Source organism: Telmatherina bonti (assembly GCF_933228915.1).
Source record: "Telmatherina bonti genome assembly, chromosome: 15".
NCBI classification, from domain to species: domain Eukaryota; kingdom Metazoa; phylum Chordata; class Actinopteri; order Atheriniformes; family Telmatherinidae; genus Telmatherina; species Telmatherina bonti.
Window position 1 is genome coordinate 28,237,649 of NC_136613.1, and position 21,412 is coordinate 28,259,060.

Here is a 21,412-nt window from a genome sequence, read left to right on the forward strand (position 1 = left end):
ATTATTTCAACAAGATTGTACCATTTGCCTGAATAAAGCAGTTTGCTGGGTAAATAATTGTTCTTTGTGCTTCTCTGCAACAACCAAAAAGAAAAAAAAAAATCACACATTATCCCGTCTCTTCTTAAACAGCTATATGATGATGATGCAGAATCTGAATAAGGTTTCAGTGTACAGTGAATATCCCTTCTAACAGAGTCCAAAGCAAATCTTCATTATTAGGATCTTAAAGACATGCATTCGGTTTAAATGGCCGTAACCGCTTGTCTCTATTTTTTGGCGGAGACGTGAAACTGATCTGATTACATCTCATTAACTTTAAAGGAGAAACTCATTTAAACCAGACTAAACTCTTCCAAGTACCGTCTGCTTTTAAAGGTCTTTGGTAAAGGGACTTCGCTCTAAAGCTCCTCACAGACATTCGCTCTCTTCCTTTTCTCCGAATGCATCCTAGCGCACCCACATCATGTATAAATGAACAACCTGGACACACTGCAGTTTGTCAGAGTCAATAACACCAATAACAGAATGAATTGCACAACTTCTCTGTTAAGAGTGTTTGCAGTGTGATGATGATGATTTTGTCATGATTTCCATTTCAGAGCAATCCGACATGATGCCTTATCATGTAAACTGAAGCGTGTCACAGGAATATTATCTGAAGTGAGGATATCTGTAAGGTCATAAATGTAGCATGACTGCCAAAACAGCGCAATCAGATATGTTTATATGGGCAACTTTGTTTAGACCCACATTCAGAAAAAAAGCCTTCTTGGAATGCATGGTACTAAAACACATATCAGTAGACAGATTGAAAACACACATATTTCATCCTTTTACAACTGCAGCTTCGATAACATTATTTCTAAAATGCAATTATGTCTCCGTCTGTGAAATCAATCATACCCTGATGTGTTCTGTCATTAGTGTTTGCTGATCTTTATCAGTAACGGTGACTGTCTGCTCTCTACAGCTCAGCTGAGAAGTCCCCGTATTTACACCGAGGATGGAGCGGCGGGACACAAACCGACCGCTGGACACACTTCCTTCACAAAGTTCATGTTTTTGATGGAGGCAAGTGGTCCATAACAGCTTAAACAAAAACACAAGCTCTGACAGAATCCTAGTTTCTTCCTCAGAGCTCAGAAGTCAGGATGGAATATTACTTTCTCCTACATGTAAACTAACACGGAGAGAAAGTGAAACATGGCACACCAGCCGAATGCCAACATTTTTCCAGTCGCACACGCTTGCATCCATGTCAGCTGTCTTGTTAGGAACCGCCACATAGCTGGTCAAACTTACAGCACTCTGACTGCTGTGCCCTTATCCCAACATGAGGTTTCTATAAGTCATAACTTGGGCTACAGCAGAAGCAATAACAAACAGAGCTTTGTAAATCCCAGCAACCGTTTGTGCCAAATCAGAAACGAGAGAGTGAGAGCAGACAGGAGAGAGAGAGAGAGAGAAAGACTAGAAGCAGATAACGTTCCCCCAGAGGAAAGACTGAATGAAAACCTCTCTGTGTCCACCATAACGAGCTGATAAGAGGTTACATGGTAAGAATTTGGCAGGTCCAATCCTCATGGTCGAAAGGCTCAAAGAGGGGTGACATCACTTGTAAAATATGCTTAATAAAGGGTGCTCCTAAAGCTGGTGAGGAATTATGCTAGGAAGAAGAAAGAAAGACAAAGTGTTTTCTTTTCTAGCTGTGACATTCTTCTCTCATCTTCCCCGAACCTCGTAGAAAACTTCCAAAACAAGTTGCAACACCAAACTGGCCTGATTAAATTTTGCCTTTCTGATTTCCAGCGGAAACACAAAGAAGTCACGTCTGTGAGCAACAGAAACTAAGATCACATGACTGGAAGGAGAAAGATATTTCTAAACTTTATCTCCACGTACAAAACTCACAAAAAAAATAAAGGCTGATGATATTTATATTTCTGTATTCTGTCACTATGTACTTAAATGTACCAAAACCTTGACAGGTTACGTTAATCTGCCTTTTTTCAAAACTTCTGAATACACATGTATGTCTGATCATGCCATTTTCATGCCACCCCGGTTAATGGCATCTAAACAGTCCTCTTCATCATAATGTTTACACCTAGACATTACGAACTAAAACAACACTTGTGACAAGTTATTTACACATTGACATTTTTGTTGTCGCACCCACCAGTGTTTTTGTTGAAGATTATTTGTTTGAGAGGATATTATATGATTCGACTGATACAAACAAAACAAAATAAACTAATAAACTAACTAACTAACTAGCTAACTACATTCATGGTATCAGTGTTGAATTAACTTCACATTTTCCATGAATTTAACCTGAAAGTTGAGGTTTTTTTTTGTGTGTGGTGTAGGTGTGACACTATGTTATAATTATTCCGAGTCAGACTGGAAAAGCGTGTGATAAATGGGAAGGAGAGGGAAGGAAAGGTGACGTTCTGCTCTGTGACTGCCTGGTGATGAGCCCAACATGTCATGTGATGCTGTCACGTGACTGTGTTCTCCAGAGAGGATCATGGAATTACAGGTGATCAGCTGCACTAGCTCTCTCTCTCTCACTCTCACTCTCTCACACACACACACACACACACACACACACACACACACACACACACACACACACACACACACACACACACACACACACACACACACACACACACACACACACACACACACACACACACACACACACACACACACTCTTCAGAGGCTTAACAGGACTGGTCTACTGACACATGCACCAGTGGTCACTGGTACACCTGCTTTCACTTTCAAGTTGATTTGACCATGAAAACAAAAGAATGTTTGTTTCATGTCTACTTCTCATAAATCTTGACTTTTCTTCACAGAAAAACCACATGTAAACTTGACAAATGAGCATCATCACATGACAGTCCACCAGCGAGGGTGCCAGTTTCAACCCACCTTTCTGTATTCATCTATGTAAAAGGTATGCAAGTCGCGTTGCCTGGCTCTGCAAGTCAATGGATGCAATAAAAAAAAGGCTTAAATTTCAGCAAGCCTCCTTACCGGCAGATCAACGCTGACATCTGTCCCGTCCAGTAAGGATACGCGGCAGGTGATGATAGACTTTGCATCCCCAGCAGCAGGGATGTGCGTCGTGGCTCGCTGCGCCTCTCGTAAACGGGTTTTCTCCGCATGTTTCCGGATGGAGCGCCGCCCCAACGTCCTGCGCAGGAAACTCAGCATAATGGGCGAGCCAAAGGGTAACAGTACCACACCTGCAAATGACGACGGCACAGGATACGGGACAGAAAAGATTAGAAACATGACATATTATATTTACTACAAGTACAAGAATACACATACTTTATGTATTCCATATTTCTGCAGGAACGTTTTAACTTTCACACTAACAAGGAGGCCAGAGAAAAACGTTGCTCTGTGTTTATCTGTTAGCTTTGGACAAGAATAAACGTATTAAAGTTTTTGGGGTTTTTTTTTCAAATGGCTGATAATAAAGTTAATAATAATAATAATAATAATAATAATAATAATAATAATAATAATAATATAACAACAGTGAAATGGTTGAAATTTGAAACAGCAGTGTTATAACAAAGTTTGGGCTTTACATGCCCAAACCAATCAGTAGAGAGGGCTCAGGCAGGCTTTTTTTTTTTTTTTTTTTTTTTTTTAAGAAATTCATCAAAGTTACTGCAAATTTACTTCTACCAAACGGTAGACCAGGATCTTAAAGGGTTAATATGGCATAACGTCAAATTTTCCCACAAACCCTAATGTTACATCCAGAAAACAAGTTTAGCAAATTAGCCAAAAAACATTGCACAGCGCTGCACGGTGGAGAGGAGTTCCACAACTGTGTGGTCTTTAAAATGGCACCGTCTTGAATTCATAATTCATGTACATTAATATGTTATCTTCTCATGCATTTTGCAATCTGTGCTCAAAATATGAGTAAACTTGGTGCAAGGATCCCCAAAGAGCTTATTTTTCAGAACCCAAGAAGTTTAAGGAGGACTTCAGTGCGGCTTCCGAGGTGCTGTTATGCACACACCTTCCCTGTGGTCTACAGGGTGGAAAGGGTTACTATCACATCTCTTAACTAGTCTAACTCCATTAATTCACATTTAGAAAGCCCTGACACAACCGGTAGCAATTCAAGCATGCTGTCACCCACACTGGGACTGCTGGAAAAATAAGGAGCACTCCAAGGCAGAGACAGTAATAGTTTGTGAGCTCACAAAGTAACCCAGGGTAACTTCCAAGCAATCCAGGGGCCCTTTCACATTGTGTAATGTTAACCTCCATGAGTAAACCATCAGATAAGTGCATAACAGCGGTGTGCAGAGCAGAGCTGTAAGGAGAAAGCCAGCCATGAGTTCAGAAGAAGACTTAGATTAGAAATGTTAAGATAAAGAAAGCCACTGCATTCCAGTATAACAACCTCCACCTAACTGGAAAACATAGTGGACTGGGTCTGTTTTCCTGAATCTGAGCCAGGAACAACATTGAATGGATCAATTAATTCGGATTTCTAGCAGCAAACTTTAAAAGGAAATGCCCAAGGCATTTGTCTGTGACATGAACCTTATAAGATGATGCGACAAAATGGTTCCAAAAAGGCAAAATATACCAATTTTTATACCAAAAATATATACTGTGTGGCCAAGTCATGACCCAAGAAGTCAATTCATCACAAAATACAATGGAAAGACCTGAAAGCAAGCAGCATCCCTAATAAAAACTCCAAGCTGGAAACTAGCTGCTGCTGCTGTGTAGCTAGCAGCTCCTGTTTTTAACCCCTTCATAATTGTCTTGCCACCTTACTGGCAAGGCCGGATTATCCAATGGGCATCATGGGCAGAAGCCCAGGGGCCCACACCCACCTGGGCTCCATGTGGGGCACACCTAGGCCATACACCAGCAGTTTGGACATGAAACAAAATGTACATAAAAGCCAGATAGTTTCACTACAGTGTCTAGTGTACTGCTATTGGTACCACTGGCTGAGAGATGTTAGAAATGTTGTTTCACAGTGTATCATTAACAATTCTCACAATGCTGAGGTGGGGAAGGGGGCCCCTGGAACACTCTAGGCCCAGAGACCTGTGCATTTTTAATCCGGCCCTGCTTACTGGTCACAGAATAAGGTAAATATAGTTAGCTATGTTAGCATTACTAGCCAACAAACCTGTACATAAAAATCTGTTACTGTCAGGTACCTTCACCGAGAAATAAAGAATTAAAAGATAATGCAGTTGGCATTCATTGTGAGCTAAAGTAACCGACTGCCGTCGTTATCTTTATTATTTAATTACATCATGCGGAGTTAACCTCTGATTACATGAAGTCTTTCAGATAAAATATCATTAAAGCCAGTAATCCGGTAATATACAAATATTAAATTAGATTATGTATAATAAAGACTTAAAAGAGAGTTTACACACCGATTACACTTAAAAAAATGCCAGCTAGCAATCCTCGCCTTAAAAGATGTGCAAACTTGCTGCCATTTGGTGCTTCAGGTCAGCAAGAAGGGGATGAACGATGCTTTCTGGACTATTCAAAACCCTAAAAAAAAAAAGTATTATGAACACCCTCAAATGTTTTCATATCTGTAGGACACATCTTACTATTAAACGACAAGAAGAAAGGCGATTTAAGCTTATAAAGGAAACTGGCTTCGATTAAACGCCGGGCCTGAAGTACAAGGTGCAGGCGAAAAGCAACAGGTGTGCGCTCGTTATTACATACGGGGCAACCGCTACAAGCGAACTCTTTTAACAGGTGCGACTCCGACCGCGCAAACGTGCCCCGTTAGAACAAAACGAGCACTGCGTTTAGCTCCGATGGCTGGACTGGGCATACACACTTGCTCCGCAACCACTTGTGGGTCCGAGGACGTCTGGATGATGGGATACTTACTAATAGCTCCTCTCGGGGAATTCACGCTGAAAGCGCTTCTGCTTTCATTGTAGACGATTAAACGGAGACGTGGCGCATTTCAACGCCGTGTAGGTAGCTCTTTATGGCCAGTTTTCTGCGTTACTTCCACCGCAGGATAATTTTCTCTCCCTGGTCCCAACAAAAAGTAGGAGTCAAGCTCTCTTCAGGATGTGACGTCACGAGTAATCCCTTCACACAAAAAAAAACTTGATTAGCATTTTTAAAGCCACAAACACTTTATTTTATTTTAAATAGCTATTTATTTGTTTGTTTACTTCTTAATCATCCCCAAATTAAAATCTTTAGTTTCATTTGCATAACTAATTTTGCACAAAAAACAGAAAGTTTATTTGTGATCACGTGATCAGAGTGGTATTCTTACACAGCCTGTTATTAGTCAAAATGAGGTCATTGAATGCACAGAAATGAAAAGTTACAGTAAAAGGGTTTACCTAATTTATTCTCTAAATTCTGGTCAGAGAGCATACAGTATCTCCATTGACAGCAGTACCCCCTCCTGGTTAGTTGGAGGAATAATTGTTTACAAAAGCAAACAGAACCTGTTCGACTTGTGGACCTGCTAAAGTTTAAAGGACATTGAGCATTTAGGCTATTTTTTTTAAAGACGTACACAAACATGACATACATATGGCAGTCATTGACCCATCTTTAAAAACAATAGGAAGCTGAGGAAAAAATTGTTTTATAAAACCAGAACGCAATACTTTGCTTCTGCAAAATGCAAATCTCATAACCATAGTTTAGCCCCAGCAGAAATCACCGTCACACATTTCCCCATCCAGTCCACAAAGGCAGGTTAAAGCTGTCATGCAAAGAATCCACATGTCAACAAGATGCAGAAATGTGTTGTCGTCTTATGAGGCCGAAAGCTGATTTAAAATGGTCCGAGGTGACTTTAGATAACTGTTCTAAGGTCAGATGGATCAAACTATGAAATACCTTTTGTAAACCATGGATGGTTCTGCGGAGTACAAAGAGGAGTAGTTCAAACGCCTGCATCTCTGATGGTAAGGGATTGCATTCGTGTGGGCTCCTCACACATCTCAAGTTGAAATCATCGCTGTTAAGCAACATCTGCTCCCATCCAGATAAGTCTTTCAGGGAATGCCTTACATATTTCAGCAAGACAATAACCACAGACTGCTTGCATCACAACAGCCTGGCTTCACAGTAAAGTCCGGGTGCTGATCTGGCCTGCCTGTAGTCCAGATCTTTCACCAGAAGACAACGTCTAAAGCACTGTGAAATGCAAAATTCAGCAACAAACGCCCTGGACTGTTCAGCACCACACAGAAAATGACATTCCTGTCCTAAACCTCCAGAAACCAGTCTCCTCACTCCAGTTTAGAGCTGTTTGATAAAGAGGAGGTGGTAGACATCCCCCTGTCCTAACTTGGAAAATACGTTGCTGCCGTTTAGACATGAGTGTTTTATTAAGCTCCTTTTAAGAGTGTTTTGTTGACTCACTCTGTGCTCATACTCTTGCTACAAATAGCTCCTTACCTGATCCTAAAACACAATGCCCTTAATTTACCATCATACAGTGTAGTTGCATCTATGCACATACAACTTTTGGAAATATTCACTATTTACCATTAAGAAAAAAAAAAAGGTAGAAAATCCTGATAGTAATTTCCATAGCCTACACTGTCGTCCTTTTCTTATATTACAAATTTAATTATTTCTTACAAATAAACCAAAGACCCATAAATAAGTCGGTCTGAGTTCTTAAGCATCAACGCTACTGGATGCTAACATTGCCAAACCTCACTTTTACAGTGTGGAAAAGCAAGGTGATCTGAAACCACACTTCCATGCTTTGACAGACAAGCTTTAATAGTTCATAATCAAGCCAATAGACCTACTCAAAGCACTGTAAAACCACGATATCAGAAAAAAATGACAACAAAGCTGTGCCCCCCCCATTTTTATGAAACTGTAGGGTCTATCCAATGGTATGATATGGTAGCCTCTCAAGCTCAGGTTCTCTACCAGAGTCCTGGGAGCTTGAGGGTCCTATGCAGTATCTTAGCTGTTCCTAGGTCTGCGCTTTTCTTGACGGAAATGTCTGATGTCTCACCAGGTATATGTTGGAGCCACTTCTCCAGTGTGGGGGACACGCCCCCCAATGCGCAGATCACTATGGGTACTATTGTTGCTTTCTCCCTCCAGGCCTTCTCCAGTTCTTCCTTGAGATCTTGGTACTTCTCCAGTTTCTCATGCTCCTTTTTCCTGATATTTCCATCATTGGGGATGGATACATCGATTACTATGGCTTTCCTCTGCTGCTTATCCATGATCACTATGTCCGGTTGGTTGGCCACCACCATTTTATCTGTCTGGATCTGGAAGTCCCAGAGGATCTTAGCCCTTTGATTTTCCACCACCTTGGGGGGAGTTTCCCACTGGGACTTGAGGGTCTCCAGTCCATATTCTGCACAGATGTTCCTTTATAAGAAATATGTAAGATGTTCCTATGCCTGGTGGCGGAGGTATATGTGTGTATATATATATATATATATATATATATATATATATATATATACATACATATATATATATATATATATATATATACACACACACAAATACAGATCTTTTGAAAAAGCAGTGAATTACATAACATTCATGTCACATCTGAAAGATCCAAAGGAAAAATAGGAACAAAATATTTCTGCTCACAAATGATTTTCCCTTTTATTTTAAAGATTTTTTTTCATATACAACATTGTATTTACATGGTCTAGTATTATTTACACAAAATTAACAAGTGGCACTGTGTAGTTAGGAGTTCTTTTCCTTGTTCCTTACAGGTGTCTCATTTCAAACAAAATAAAAATGATAAATTAAAAACAGAACATTTCAACAATGCTTTATATCTCTAAGTTTGCTTTGTCCCCCCCCCCCCCACCCCCAGTAGTCCTCCCCCTACCCAATTAGAACTGATATTATCTTTACAAAAATACAACTAACCTTAGCCTTCCCCACAACTGGTCCCCTCCAAACTACCTTTGATCAGCACCCTAAACACACACAGACGGTACCGATTCGGTGTCGACAGGAAAAAAAAAACAAAAAAAAAAAACAGCTAACTTCAGGATTTGCAGACTGTAGTGGCTCTGAACAAACCCGTGATTAAACTTTTCACATCAGGGCGTTGCATTTTGTTTCCTTGTAATGAATCATCATGGGATTTTGGTTTTTTTTAACCTTGAGATTGTTGCCTTCAATTCATCCTGATACCAAAAACAGAAACTCATTTGACTTTTGTTGTACGTTTTTTTTTTCTCTCAAGGATTATGAGCTCATAGATCAGATCTGCAACTTGGACATCAATAGATGGAGAAAAAAGTTCCAACTTTTTAATTAGGCATTGAGTGAGTGGCCTCGTTTGTCCTGTGGAAAACAAGCTGTGCTTCTGTAGCCATGATATTCTGCTCAGATGTGTAATCTGCCTGGAGGCCATGCAGAGAGAGTGGGATCCGTGTACAAAGATCCAAACAAGAAAAGGCATCTGGGAAGAGACAATGACAATAATGGAATGTGGATGTTGAGTGGGTTATATGCAGAGATGACTGACGGATGCTTGGCTGATTTTTGGAGGGTGATGCAATATGGGAGAGATTAAACTGGAACTGGGAAAGGAATTTTGCTGATCCCACCTCTGCATGTGTCTAAATGAGGATTCAACTGCCTAAAAGAGGAGATACGGCCACAGTGTGTATGATCCAGCCTCACTTTGGGAATTTGCAAGTTAAAAAGCATAAAACTAATAATAAAAAAAAAAGAAAAATGAGATCAGGTGAGATTATATTTGTGGCTTTATGGCATAACCTTCCATTCCAGTTGACAGATGAGCAGGCTTTAGACCAAACAGTTAACAGAGTTCATGTCAGAAATGGCAGATGAGGAGAAGAGGTATGGACACATTAAGACAAATTTAGTAACAAACACACACTCTTTCCCTCTCATACACACAGCAGTACGTTTTTTTCCCCAGCAGAATCCATTGTAGAAGCCAATGACAGTAGGTACTGAAGCAGCAGGTAAGGAAAAATATTCTGAATGATGGCGAGGCCTCACTCCACGGAGCGCTGCGGTAAAAGAAAACATAACAGCTTAACCTGAACTTAGAAGAATAAAACAATCAGATAGTTATAAAATAAAAAGAGCAACTTCTGAAATAAAAATCCCTTACTGTTTTATTTGTCATCAGCTGTAACAAATCATGGCCTAAAAACAACATGTGCCGAAAAATTTAGATTCAGCGTCATGTTTGTGCTGAACTGTTGGTTATTCTCTGGCAGGCAGTCGCCGCTCTGCCGACGCTCGACTCAGGCAGCGTGTCATTCAGAAATATCCACGGGAGAATAAATCACTAGTCTAACCAGGTTAAGTCAATGTGGTTCAAGTTACAAATGTCTGGACCTGCTGTTGGGAGGAAACTGGTCGAGATCAGTTCGCTGTTCTGTGAACTCGTGGGAGGAAAAACAAATACTGATTGCATAAATCTTCTAGCAGCTTTCTTCCACTTCAGAACTGATCGATGATGCCGAAGTCCTGACAGTCTGGAAGCGTGAAACATTTGGGTTGGGTTGAGCGGATCAACTTAAAGTCATCCTAAAGAGAGAGAGGATGATTTTTCACAATAGACTGAGCTTCGCTGTTTGTGTCTGGCTCATGGACACCTCAACAGGAAGCTTGCTGCACTAACACTGAACTGACGGAAGAAAATGACCTGATCTCAGCCTTGTTAAGATTGCAGGTCAGGCTGCATGTTTACCAGCGGATTTTCTCTCTTTTTTTGTGTGTATTTCTGAGTGTATGCGTGCCAGGACTGTTTGCAGAAGTCAAAGAAAGATCCCCAGTAAACAATCGGCCTGAAGATTGTAAACGGATAACAACCAAACGATGGCCATGTAAGTGTGTGTGTGTGTAAGCTCAAAAACACAGCACAAAGCGGGAGACAGTATCCAACTTGCCACAGCGTTGAACAAGAGGTGAAAAACAAAGTGCTTTCAGCAGTCCACCTGCCAGTCTGTGTGCTGTCAGAAAACGCAGACAAGAAAGCCGAGAAAGATCAAACCAAGTACAATAAATTAAATCACTGTTCTTTTTTCCCCTCCTTCTACAGAAGCAAAAAAACAAGAAAAAGAAAGAAAGTAGTTAGAGGGAGAGGAGTCACACTATTTCACTACCTAAGATTTAATCAGGAAAGCATGAAGCTCTAGACTCGTACAAAGAAAACATACAGCTTTTTTTCTGTTTTTTTGTTCAGTGGACAGGGTTCGACACAAACTAAAACACAATAAATACTCTGTCTGAGGAACAAAAGATAAGTTTTATCTCTTTATCAGCTAAAAGGACACTAAAAAAAAAAAAAGGCAGGTCCGTCTGGCAGACTCGCTCTGAAGGGGAAAAGGTTACCCTTTAGGTAAAAAAACAAAAAACAAGGGGTGGGGGAGCTTTCATCCACGGAGGAAGCCCCTCCCCTTCATACTTATGGCACTACAGCGATTCCCCATCCGCATCTTATTCTCTCGTACCTTTAACTTTTCATTTGTTGTTGTTTTTTTTCTTCGTTACCCTGATCGTAGCTGACCTGCTAATGGTACCTTTTCCACACAGCTGGATTTCTTTGTGTCACCTTTTTAAATTCAATTTTGTTCGTGATTTTTCCGATATTTTTGTCCTTTTTCCGTTTTTTTTTTTTAATCAGCATAAAGTGCAACAGTGCTTTTGTTCTCTCCTACAGCCCCTCCAAATCCAGCCTCCACCTGGTAACCCCTGACAACATCCTCAGGTCAGGCATCACGGGTTAGCAGGATCGGGGTCGGGATCGGGGTTTGCGCTGGTCTCGCTAGTCATGCTGGTGGCGCTCGCGATGCTCGGCTCCTCCGCTTCCTCCTCTTCTTCTTCTGTCACTTCTCCCACATCCAGGACCTCTACTTCCTCATCGTCGTCATCCTCCTCATCGAGTCCTCCCTCCAGCAGCTCCACCACGGCCGCCTCCCCTCCCTCTGCCGCTGCCTCTTCTTTCTCTTCTCCTGCTTTCTGCTGCTCCTTCTCTTCCTCCTCGTCTTTCTCATCTCTCAGCTTTTCTCTCTGCTGGTAGACGGCCGTTTTGAGTGGTTTGACAAGACCTTCCTCGTAGACTTTCAAGATGGCCTCACAAACAAAGCGGTACTGGCTCTGATGACGAAAACAACAAACAAAGAACAACAACAAGGATGAAAGGGATGCTGCAGCTGTTGGCGTAAATCGGCTGAGCAGATTCCCAAAAGATAAACAAGCTACTTACAGGTGTTTGGATCATCATGGCCCTTTGATCTCTCATGGTTCTGACAATTTCTAGTGGATACACCGGCTGACTGCACTCCATCAGACACAACGCCGTCTCCATGGTGATCAGAACCCCTGTCCGGCCGATGCCCGCGCTGGGAAAAGCAGCAGGGGACAGAAATGTAGAGTCCATCATAAAGATAAAGCAGTTGCAGGCAAAATGTGAGTTCTGGTGATTAATCGGCTCGCCCCGTACCTGCAGTGCACCACCATCGGCTGGTCCTGTCCAGCCCGTTTGCTCCGCACCAGAGCCACGAAGTCCAGAAAATCAGTGGAGTCATCTGGAACCCCGTGGTCCGGCCAAGCGACGTACTGAATCTGAGTCAGCTCTCTCTGCTGCTCACTCTGAACAGACACGCACAGAAGATAGAAAACATGACTTCTTTGTTGCTTGGCTGCTGAAGGTTTTTATATAGACTCCAGACAACTCTGTTTGTTTCCACTTTACTGAAACGCATCTGAACGCTGTTTCTCAGATTCAAATAACAATTTAACAAAAGATCCTTCACACACTGCTACATTTAATCTGTGTGTGAATGATTACGTGTGTCCATAAAACTCTTCTCCTTTTGATACATTTTACACACACAAACACAGCAGGCAATGGCCACTGCTTCTTGTATTTCTCTTTAATACTGCCTTGCTGCGTCACCATGGTAACACATTTATCTCCATGGCAACAATCACAGGCAGAAGAAGAATGCTAATTGTCTCCTATTATAGGAATATATTTTAAAGGTCACGTTACAACATTCAGGGAAGTCGTCAGCAAAACAAACATCAAGAAAAGATAAACAAAGCTCCCTGATCCGCCTTGAAAAGCTCTGGCTGTAGAAGTTACAGGTTATATATCCAGACGACAGGTTTTGTAATAAATAAAACAGCATCGCTTCCTGATCCACCTTAAGAAGCTGTGGCAGTGGAAGTTACAGGTTAATAAACAAAAGTTGTGACTGGATTGTTGGAAGCATTAGAGACGCTTCAACAAGACAATAAAAACAACTTTTATCCTTCATTCCTCATATTCAGATTCGTCATCCCCCTCTCCGTTTGGTTTCTCTGTTACTCTCCATTTCTGTAATGTGACTGACTGGGGTGGTTGGGTTGTCATGGTAACCAGATCCCAATATGTGGCCGGCATGCGGCAGCAGGAGCCAGAAAAAGAACAGCCCACACCGGTCACTATGGCAACACACCTCCTCGGGGTCCTAAGCCAGCTCATCCTTCCTCAGACACTACCCCCCCCGACACCCCCACCCTCTTCTTTCTGAATGGACCCCTGAGTCCTTCGGCGTCCTATCCAAACTGCTGTCCCTCGACACAGTCTTCTTATTTCTGTGTGTGTGTGTGTGTGTGTGTGTTTTTGTGTGTGTGTGTGTGTGTGTGTGTGTGTGTGTGTGTAGTTACCTGTGTATGCATGTGTGTAGTTACCTGTGTATGCACGAGAGTCATCTCACGGACCAGGAAAGCAGAGTTGCCCTCTTCGTTGTGGCACGTGACCGTGAAGTCCCCGTAGGTGGCGCTGCTGTCTGGGTTGGGCCAATACTGATGACACTTCACCTTTAAAAACAAAGACGTTTAGCTCCTAACTAAACCTTTAATAGATCCTACCTGTGACTGCCAGCTCAGCCTGCAGCTGAACATCTGTTACATCTATGAAATCATCTCAAACAGAACAGAAATAAAAGCATTAAAAGTCCTGGCAGAACTGTTTTTGTTGTTAGCGAACACGTGATGCAGATATATTTGTCTGCAGCCTGGCAGTATTTTCTGGAGGCCTCTTTGTTATGTAATGTTTGTTTCAAGCTGTTTATGTTTAGCTTCTTAAGCAAATCAATAAAAAAAAAAACACAAGCTGTGGAAAAATCTCCATTGAGGAAGAATGAGCAGCGTTGTCTAATAACAACATATTCTAAAGATGGCATTAAAAGAGATAACATGTCGCTTCTGGCTTTTAATAAGTGAAAATAAAAAAGGATTTAGTACTTTATGAAGCTCTGGACTCCAGATTTCTGGGCGTTCTGAGAGAAAACAAAAGTAAAAAGAGCCACAGAGGGCTGGTTTGCAGCTCTTGTCCTTGAAGGGTGCTGTTCACATACCCGCCCCCTCTCGACCTGCGTAGTCAGCATGACCACCATGGAGGAGCCCTGCTCCCAGGTCATTTGCCAGAAGTCAGGGCAGGTGTTGGGCAGTGGGCCCTGGCACGCTATGTAGCGGTTTATCAGACTGGAGGCTGGAATCTCCATCTGCACAGAGAGGGACACAAAATGAGATGCAGAGATGTTTAATTCACAGAGGAATAAACGTCATATGCCATCACATCTGTCCTAAAAACGATTCTTACCATAAAAAAATCAAAGAAAAAACACTGATAGTTGAACTAAATTATGGAAGCGTAGAGCTGTAATCCTCATAAAAAAAAGTTTGGGCCTTATCACGTTATAACGTGATGGTTTATTGTAAAAACGTGAAACGTATCACGTTATAATGTGATGGTTTATTGTAAAAACGTGAAACGTATCACGTTATAATGTGATGGTTTATTGTAAAAACGTGAAACGTATCACGTTATAACATGATAGTTAATTGTAAAAACATGAAACGTATCACGTTATAACGTAATAGTTTATTGTAAAAAGAGGAAAAGTATCACATTATAACGTGATGGTTTATTGTAAAAACACGAAACATATCACGTTATAACATGATAGTTAATTGTAAAAACATGAAACGTATCACGTTATAACATAATAGTTTATTGTAAAAAGAGGAAAAGTATCACATTATAACGTGATGGTTTATTGTAAAAACACGAAACATATCACGTTATAACATGATGGTTTATTGTAAAAACATGAAACTATCAAATTATAATGTGATGGTTTATTGTGAAAACGTGAAACGTATCACGTTATAACGTGATAGTTTATTGTAAAAACAGGAAATATGTTGCAGTATAAAATAAGTTCATTGTAAACTTACTGATAAGGTCCAAACTTTTTTTTTTTATTAGGATGACAGCTCTATGCCTCCGTACTAAATGCACCGTGTTCGCTCGAACCAGACAGACAAAACCAGTCATGTTACAGATATAAGACTAATGAGCTTCAAAATAAAAGCCTGCTGAATGCTTCCACCCATTTAGGTATTTTGATAGTGACCTTATTATACGACTAAAATAAGTGGAGTGAAGAATAAACTCACATTAATGTAGTTTGCATTGATGTAGTCATCTGTGCTTTTTAGGATGACCCGTGTGGCATCATCTGTCAGAGACAGAAAGAGGGAGAAGATTTCATGTAACAGAGAAACAGCAGAGGAAGCAACACATCTGGATGGTGGAAGAGTGTGACAGGATGAAGTGAAGGTTCACATAAAGGCACGTTTAAATACAAACAACAAACACAGCTGGTTGTGTTTGGTCACGTACAAGGAGAGATGTCTCTGTAGCGATTTTTGGAAACGTTCTGAGGTAATTTGGCACACAGCATGGTCATCCCCGGCCTCTTCCTGTACAGTTGCTGTGGAGTAGGGAAGATGAGATGGTGAATTATCAGCAAATATCTTTTCCTTTTATGCACTTTGTGGGAAAAACGGCTCACTGTAAGTGGACTTAAATAGTTGTGTTTTCAACTATAAACAGAAGTTACAGAAAGCAGCTTAAATGGAGGAAACAGCACAGGAAGTTTATGTGTTGTGCAGATAAGTTAAACCACTGACTCCCACTTCTGTGTATCCATTTTTCCTTGGAGTCTGTGTGAATATTTTGTCTTTTTCCTCACATCAAACTGTGCCAGTATGGCTCCGCTGCTCAGGCCTTCCTTCAGCGTGACCATGGAGTCCCTCAAAGCATGCTGGTCAAGCTGGGCAGGGTCCTGCAGGGACTTTTCAGGGATGTATTGAAAATCGGGCTCAGAGTCGGTCTTCTCCTCCACCACGTCATAAATGGCTGAACGGGAAGAGAGATAACTTGAATGAATGCATTAATGTCCTTCTAAAGCAAAACTGTCATGTACACACTGGGAAGTACAAATACTGGAGCTGTGACGATATGTTTTTGTCCCGATTCGATTCAGATTTTTTGAGTGCCGATTCTATTCAAATTGCAATTCTCACAATTCTTTGATATTGCTGATTTTCGTAGATTAAAAGCAAAAAAAATTTTTTATAAAACTTTTTTTTTTTTGCTCGTCAGTTTTCTTGAATTCAATCAGGAAAAAACAACACAGTAGCCAGACCATCATTCTGCTGCTATAATGCCCAAGATGACAAGTTAAAAGATCAATAAAAACAATAAAAATTTTGTAATGATTATTTATTTATTTGAAAAAAAATTTTTTTTCAACAAAAAAAATCTATTTTAAAATTGTGGAGCAAAAAAAATCCTGATTTTCGATTTTTCAATTCAATTTTCCCTCACCCCTAACAACTACTGAGGACTTCAATGTTTCAGGATTTTCCTCTTGATAATAATTAAAGGATATTCTTTGGTCTATTTTTTACCAGAAAACTGAGTGACTATTTATATTTCAGAAATCGCTGTTACCCCCCCCAGTTATAATTCAAATAATGTCTAAGAAAATTAAAACCAACCTGCAGCACACAAAGTAGTTCTTTTACTTACTGCTGTGTAAGATACTGGACCAACTGACCAATGAAAACTCACCGTTTGGTCTGACCAGTAGGATGAGCTCTCCAGAGTGGCTCTCGCAGCTGGCCTTGATGAACATGACCACCTGGTCATGGGTGTGGTCAGAGATGTCCCGTCCATTAATTAAGACCACCTGGTCCCCCTCGTTGAGACGAGGTACACACAGGTCAGCCTGGAGGCGGGGACAAGAGAAAGACTAAATGCTAATGCTAAGGCTAAGCTAGCCGTTTAGATGGCGGAAAGTGGAAAGTTGTGCTGGATGACATCATATCTCAACCAGTTTAAGATGAACTGGATGTAAGGGTGAAGAGTGAAGCCTCGCTGTTGGGTGCAGATGTTACAGATCACACTGAGGTATATGAAGAGGTGGTTAACTTACTGATGTTCCTGGAGCCACCCTGGACACAATAATGGGCATCTTCTGATCAGCTCCACCCTGAAAAGATGAAAAGAAACTTTAACAGAGAAGTACAAATCATTTTCCAAGTAACATTTCACACACACAAGATGGAGAGATGATCCAAAGAACACGATTTAGCTGTCACCTTGACGTTGAAGCCAAAACGTCCGTGTTCGTCGGGTCTCATCTTGATCAGGACCAGATTATCATGCGGGACGACTCCGTTTAACTGAAAGACAAGAATTAAACCAGGACCAGTCAAATTTACGTCCCGCTACGTTGTCTCATTGTGGAAGTTTACAGCTCGGGGTGCTTTGGTGCAAACTAAAGGTGCAGATCTATTCTTCCATTGCATTAAGACAGTGGTTCCCAAACTGGGGGACCATTGAGAGGTTAATGGCTACAAGTGGGGCATCCTGCAGCCTTCTCCTAAATCAGAGAGCCTCTATCCTGTTCCTCAAGGGCCGGCATCCTGCAGGCTTTCCATGTGTCCATGCTGCAACACACCTGAATCCAATCAGTGTGTATTTAGCAGACATGTGTAGAGCTTGTGTGACTGAGTCAGGTGTGTTCCAGCAGGGACACTTGGAAAACCTGCAGGACAACAGCCCTAAAGAATGAGGATTTAGGATCCTTGGTCTGAATGTGAGGCCTGAAAGCGATCAGAACCTTCATAAAGCAGGACGAGAACGTGGTTTTTGGTGGATTTGGTTCACTGCTGTAAAGGCACCTACAGGGTAACAATCAGCTTCTCCCACAGAGATTTTTAATATGGCATGAGTAATATCTTTGTTGTTTATGTGTTATTGCATTAAAAATTAACACTTTAATTCTGCAGATAAATTTCTTTCTATTAATGAATAACTTTTGACAGCCCTAGTTTTTTTTTTTTTTTTTAAAATGACTATCAGTTTCTGTGATATAGGAACAATATTTTGAATATGAAGGACGAGTACCCACACATAGTATCGGACTGATGAACCGACACTGGTTTTGGTGCTTTCCAATGGTAAATCTAGACAAAAGACATTTCAACAATCCCCCAAAAATATGACAAGTCATTTGTGGCTCTGGTCATGAACAGGCAATGGTCAAATAATGATGATAGTAACTTAAGTAATAAGGAGACCATAATGTGTTGTATGCCTGAAAATATTAGCAAATTATGAACCCATACAGGTCACAACGCTACATGGGCTCTTCTCATCATGAATGTAAAGAAATCTGGCCAATAAAACGGCCAATAAACTCTATCTCTGCCACGTTTCATTGTAAGTGTCGGGGTGCATGTGGTGGTGAGACGGGGACTTGATGCTGTTATTGTGGGTGAAAATGAGGCCCTGAAGAAAAAGTTTGTGAACTGCTGAATTAGCGGAACATTTAGGTAATGTAATGATTCATTAATGGCCACCAGGGGGCAAAAAAGAAAACTAAATAATTGCAATTCCACCTTACATTAGTGATTTATAGCTGTAAACACTTTCTTTTCCAACCCACAGCAGTGCACAGTTTGAGTTCCCATCATTTCTTTCAATAATGTCAAAGAATGGGAAATGCTTCATTTAAGGAAACATGTAGACATAAATTGAAATGCAGTATAGAAAGGAAAAACAGAGTTTGCATATTTCTGATGAGGTTAGAAATCAATATTTGCAATAGCCATCTTCATCCTCAGCCTACTGTGACTCTAAACTCTAAACTAGCTGTCTTGTCATTTCTATGACTAGTCTTCAGGAATAATTGTCCAAGTTTCTTGAAGAACTTTCCAAAGCTGCTCTTAGGTTTGTTTTCTGCAATATTTTCCATTTCATATGAAGACAATCCAACTCTACTTTGTTTAAGTTGATGTCGGGGCTCTGCGGAGGATCATCCCTCCATCTCCAGTGATTTTCAGGTCAGTTCTTGCATTATTTGTCTCCCTATTTTCCTTAGATGGAGACCATGTTTGGTGAGGCTTTTGTGAACAGAAGGTGCATCACTTAAGTTGGATAATTTATTTTAATCATGCCCTACAATTGTAGGTGTAAAAAAAACATTTTATGTCTGTCAAATAGAGTTACTTCAGGCTGGTATAAATTAAATGTCTTTGTGACATAACTTGCAACACAATGCCAGTTTGTTATGCGTAGATGCAACACAGGTTCATCGTTTAAGTTAAGGACCTTTTTTAAACCAGTGTTTAGTGACAAAAACAAAACAAAACCCACATTTATCTGAAAATGGTCACGGAATAAGAATAGGAAATAAGAAATAAGAAATGTTACTCAAGATCTCGTTAAAAGTTTTTTTCCTTGAAGAAAATCAAAAGCAAATGAGGTGCAGAAGATAAGCAAATGTTAGGTTGCTACAGTAACAGGCTATAGGTCCATAGATAACGTGTGGTTATCTATTTATTTATTTTCTAATAAATACTTTGAAATGCTGCTTTAAAGACAGTTTAATGATTGTTTTTCATTAAACTTGCTATTTTTTTATTGGAACTCACCGTGGTTTTGTCAGTGTTGACGGGAACGTCGTACATCTCATTGAGGTGGTTGTCAAGGAGGCTTTGCTGGGAATGGGCCTGGATGATCTGGCTCAGAGTCTTCCTGCTCAGCTGTTTCGGGGGCAGAGCTGGAGGCTGGCCATCCACCCCATCAGGAGACCTGAGGGAGGCAAACGACATGGAAAGGAAGCAGAAATAAAGAGAGTGAGGGCGGAGGGCAAAGTTTTTTTTTCTCCATCTGACACATTTCTTTAGCATAAGTGTTTTATTTATGCATCTATAAAAGAACAAAGGTTAGATTTTAATTAAATGAATTTAAATGACAGTAATGGAAATTATGATGTGGAAACACGGATATGCTCAACAAGTGCAGAGGCAGAGTGTTCTTGCAGGTGACAGGACTAAAGGTTTTAATGGAAATCTGAGGTAGATCTTAAAAAGAAATGCTGACAGTTCAGTCCCAAGGACTTCCGTGACTAAGTCATAACAAAACCTTCCAACACTGCTTCTACATTTTATGGTAATATGATGTTTTATAGATTTTGGAGTCTGTATGAATCTAAGAAAGAAGTGGACTGAAGAGAGAAATGTAGTAATATGATGAGAAACACGAAGACAGAAAAGCTTAATAACGCTGTAAGTCATGTTGTAATGCAATAATAAAAAGGCTTGAAAAGAAAGCAGTCCCCCATTCTCATTGAAACAATAAAGTCCAGTCAGTGTGCACGCTGAGACAAGTCAGTCAGTCAGTTAAGGCTTTCAGCAGCATCATGGTTCACTCCCTGGTGGGTAAAAGCCAGCCGTTTCACCGTGTGTGTGTGTGTGTGTGTGAGAGAGAGTGAGAGTGAACCAGCTCTCCTCAGGGGGTGGGGCACCAGTCAAAGAGCATTGACTTTGTTTTGCCTGCTGCGACTGGTGCCACACACACACACACACACACACACACACACACACACACGCACACACACACGCACACACACACACACACACATACACTCAAACTAACAGTTATTATGGGTCAAAACCAGGTCACGCTCTCAGATGGATGGCGGTCCACAGCGGGCCTGAGACACGACCGCACATCCTCCTCCGTTACTCCGTTTCCTCAACATGATGCATGAGATAAATATGCAAACATCTGCATACATTAGTCCAACTCAGTAAAGGCCTTGGGAAAAAGAGAGGGCACGTTTTAGTTTTTTCTTTTTGCTCGAATCCAAATGCTAAATCTTTAAAGATATTTTTCTAGGATGGATCAGAATAAAAATAAGCTTGAAAAGAGAGAAAAAAAAATGCACCGATTTCCTTAAAACTAGAGCAACATAACTGAATCTGGGACTGATCACTGATCCCAGACTGCTGGAAGAACGATCAGCTGATACAGATCAACCAGTGAATTTGGACACCGATTTAAATGATAGATTTTCTATTAAGTGCTGGGATGAAAACGTCCTGATAGGCTGCTGCTCATGTATCATTAAACAACACGTGCAGCGTGTCACTGTTCAACCACAGCAACCTGTACACTTAGCTAGTGATAACGCTGAACATATTTCTGTGC

At 40.8% G+C, this 21,412-nt stretch overlaps 2 protein-coding genes across 4 annotated transcripts in view; both read right to left on the minus strand.

The window, feature by feature from the left end:
* Positions 1 to 6,070, minus strand: part of epb41l5 (erythrocyte membrane protein band 4.1 like 5) — a 40,345-nt gene extending 34,275 nt beyond the window's left edge. For all 3 annotated transcript variants that reach the window (XM_079254569.1, XM_079254568.1, XM_079254567.1), the window contains exons 1-2: positions 5,932 to 6,070; positions 3,052 to 3,263 (exon numbers count right to left, since the gene is read on the minus strand). In XM_079254569.1, the coding sequence (XP_079110695.1) occupies positions 3,052 to 3,231 (180 nt within the window). In that variant the 5' untranslated portion in view covers positions 3,232 to 3,263; positions 5,932 to 6,070. The remainder of the gene's footprint in view (positions 1 to 3,051; positions 3,264 to 5,931) is intronic.
* A 2,888-nt stretch (positions 6,071 to 8,958) lies between these two features.
* Positions 8,959 to 21,412, minus strand: part of ptpn4a (protein tyrosine phosphatase non-receptor type 4a) — an 84,311-nt gene continuing 71,857 nt past the window's right edge. The window contains exons 16-27 of the mRNA XM_079254132.1: positions 19,852 to 20,011; positions 17,512 to 17,595; positions 17,346 to 17,402; positions 16,982 to 17,138; positions 16,098 to 16,264; positions 15,746 to 15,836; positions 15,520 to 15,581; positions 14,415 to 14,561; positions 13,747 to 13,875; positions 12,512 to 12,660; positions 12,275 to 12,410; positions 8,959 to 12,165 (exon numbers count right to left, since the gene is read on the minus strand). Of these exons, the coding sequence (XP_079110258.1) occupies positions 11,785 to 12,165; positions 12,275 to 12,410; positions 12,512 to 12,660; positions 13,747 to 13,875; positions 14,415 to 14,561; positions 15,520 to 15,581; positions 15,746 to 15,836; positions 16,098 to 16,264; positions 16,982 to 17,138; positions 17,346 to 17,402; positions 17,512 to 17,595; positions 19,852 to 20,011 (1,720 nt within the window). The 3' untranslated portion in view covers positions 8,959 to 11,784. The remainder of the gene's footprint in view (positions 12,166 to 12,274; positions 12,411 to 12,511; positions 12,661 to 13,746; positions 13,876 to 14,414; positions 14,562 to 15,519; positions 15,582 to 15,745; positions 15,837 to 16,097; positions 16,265 to 16,981; positions 17,139 to 17,345; positions 17,403 to 17,511; positions 17,596 to 19,851; positions 20,012 to 21,412) is intronic.